We start from the raw sequence: 671 nt of genomic DNA, 5'->3' as shown, positions 1-671 counted from the left end.
CCCAACCCTATCTATTGTCCTCACCTTTGTGCAAGGACTAATTGCTAGAGGAAAAGATTAATGCAGTTTAATCTTTTCCTCTAGCAAAAGGGGCTTTTTGGGGCTTCCTGGCATGTGTCAAAAGTCATATCCTCATGCTACTCCCAGCTCATCGCAGAACCCAAAGTCTCACTTTGTTTTATACATGATATGGAATCTTTTAAAGACCATGACATTGTGCACGCGTTAAATAAACAAACCTGAAGGATCATGGGGACTTACTGAGATGGCAGAAGCGCCCGTAGAGCCCAGGGTCACACAGGCAGGCTCCATAGAGTCTGTGGCAATAGCTGTTGTTGGCACAGTTGCATGGTTTGTTACAGTCCTTCCCAAAGAATCCTTTTGGGCAACCTTTTGAGTGCACAAACACAATGGGGCATCAGCTCTGAAGCGTTCAGACACGAACATGAAATCAGCTCTCTTTTAATTGGTGCAAGGGAGATACACCATGGTCACTCAGTCACTGACTCTGAGCAGCCCACCCATTATCTCAATAAAACCCAAGTCCAGCTGGAGACCTGTAACTAGTGGCCTCCCCCAGGGATCAGTGCTGGGTCCAGTCCTGTTCAACATCTGCATTAATGACCTCGAATATGGTACAGAATATCTTCTCAGCAAGTTTGCTGATGATA

At 45.9% G+C, this 671-nt stretch overlaps 1 protein-coding gene across 1 annotated transcript in view; it reads right to left on the bottom strand.

Moving 5' to 3' along the window:
• The window catches only part of LOC103770292 (multiple epidermal growth factor-like domains protein 6), a gene marked incomplete at both ends in the record, with an annotated part of 9,891 nt that extends 9,494 nt beyond the window's left edge, over positions 1 to 397 (bottom strand). Inside the window, one exon of the mRNA XM_008937547.1 lies at positions 262 to 397. Coding sequence (XP_008935795.1) covers positions 262 to 397 — 136 coding nt within the window. The remainder of the gene's footprint in view (positions 1 to 261) is intronic.
• Positions 398 to 671: the final 274 nt, after the last annotated feature.

Source organism: Merops nubicus, unplaced genomic scaffold (genome assembly GCF_000691845.1).
Source record: "Merops nubicus isolate BGI_N331 unplaced genomic scaffold, ASM69184v1 scaffold21923, whole genome shotgun sequence".
NCBI classification, from domain to species: Eukaryota; Metazoa; Chordata; class Aves; order Coraciiformes; family Meropidae; genus Merops; species Merops nubicus.
Note: the sequence above shows the minus strand (reverse complement) of the source record. Positions and strands in the feature narration are given on the sequence as shown.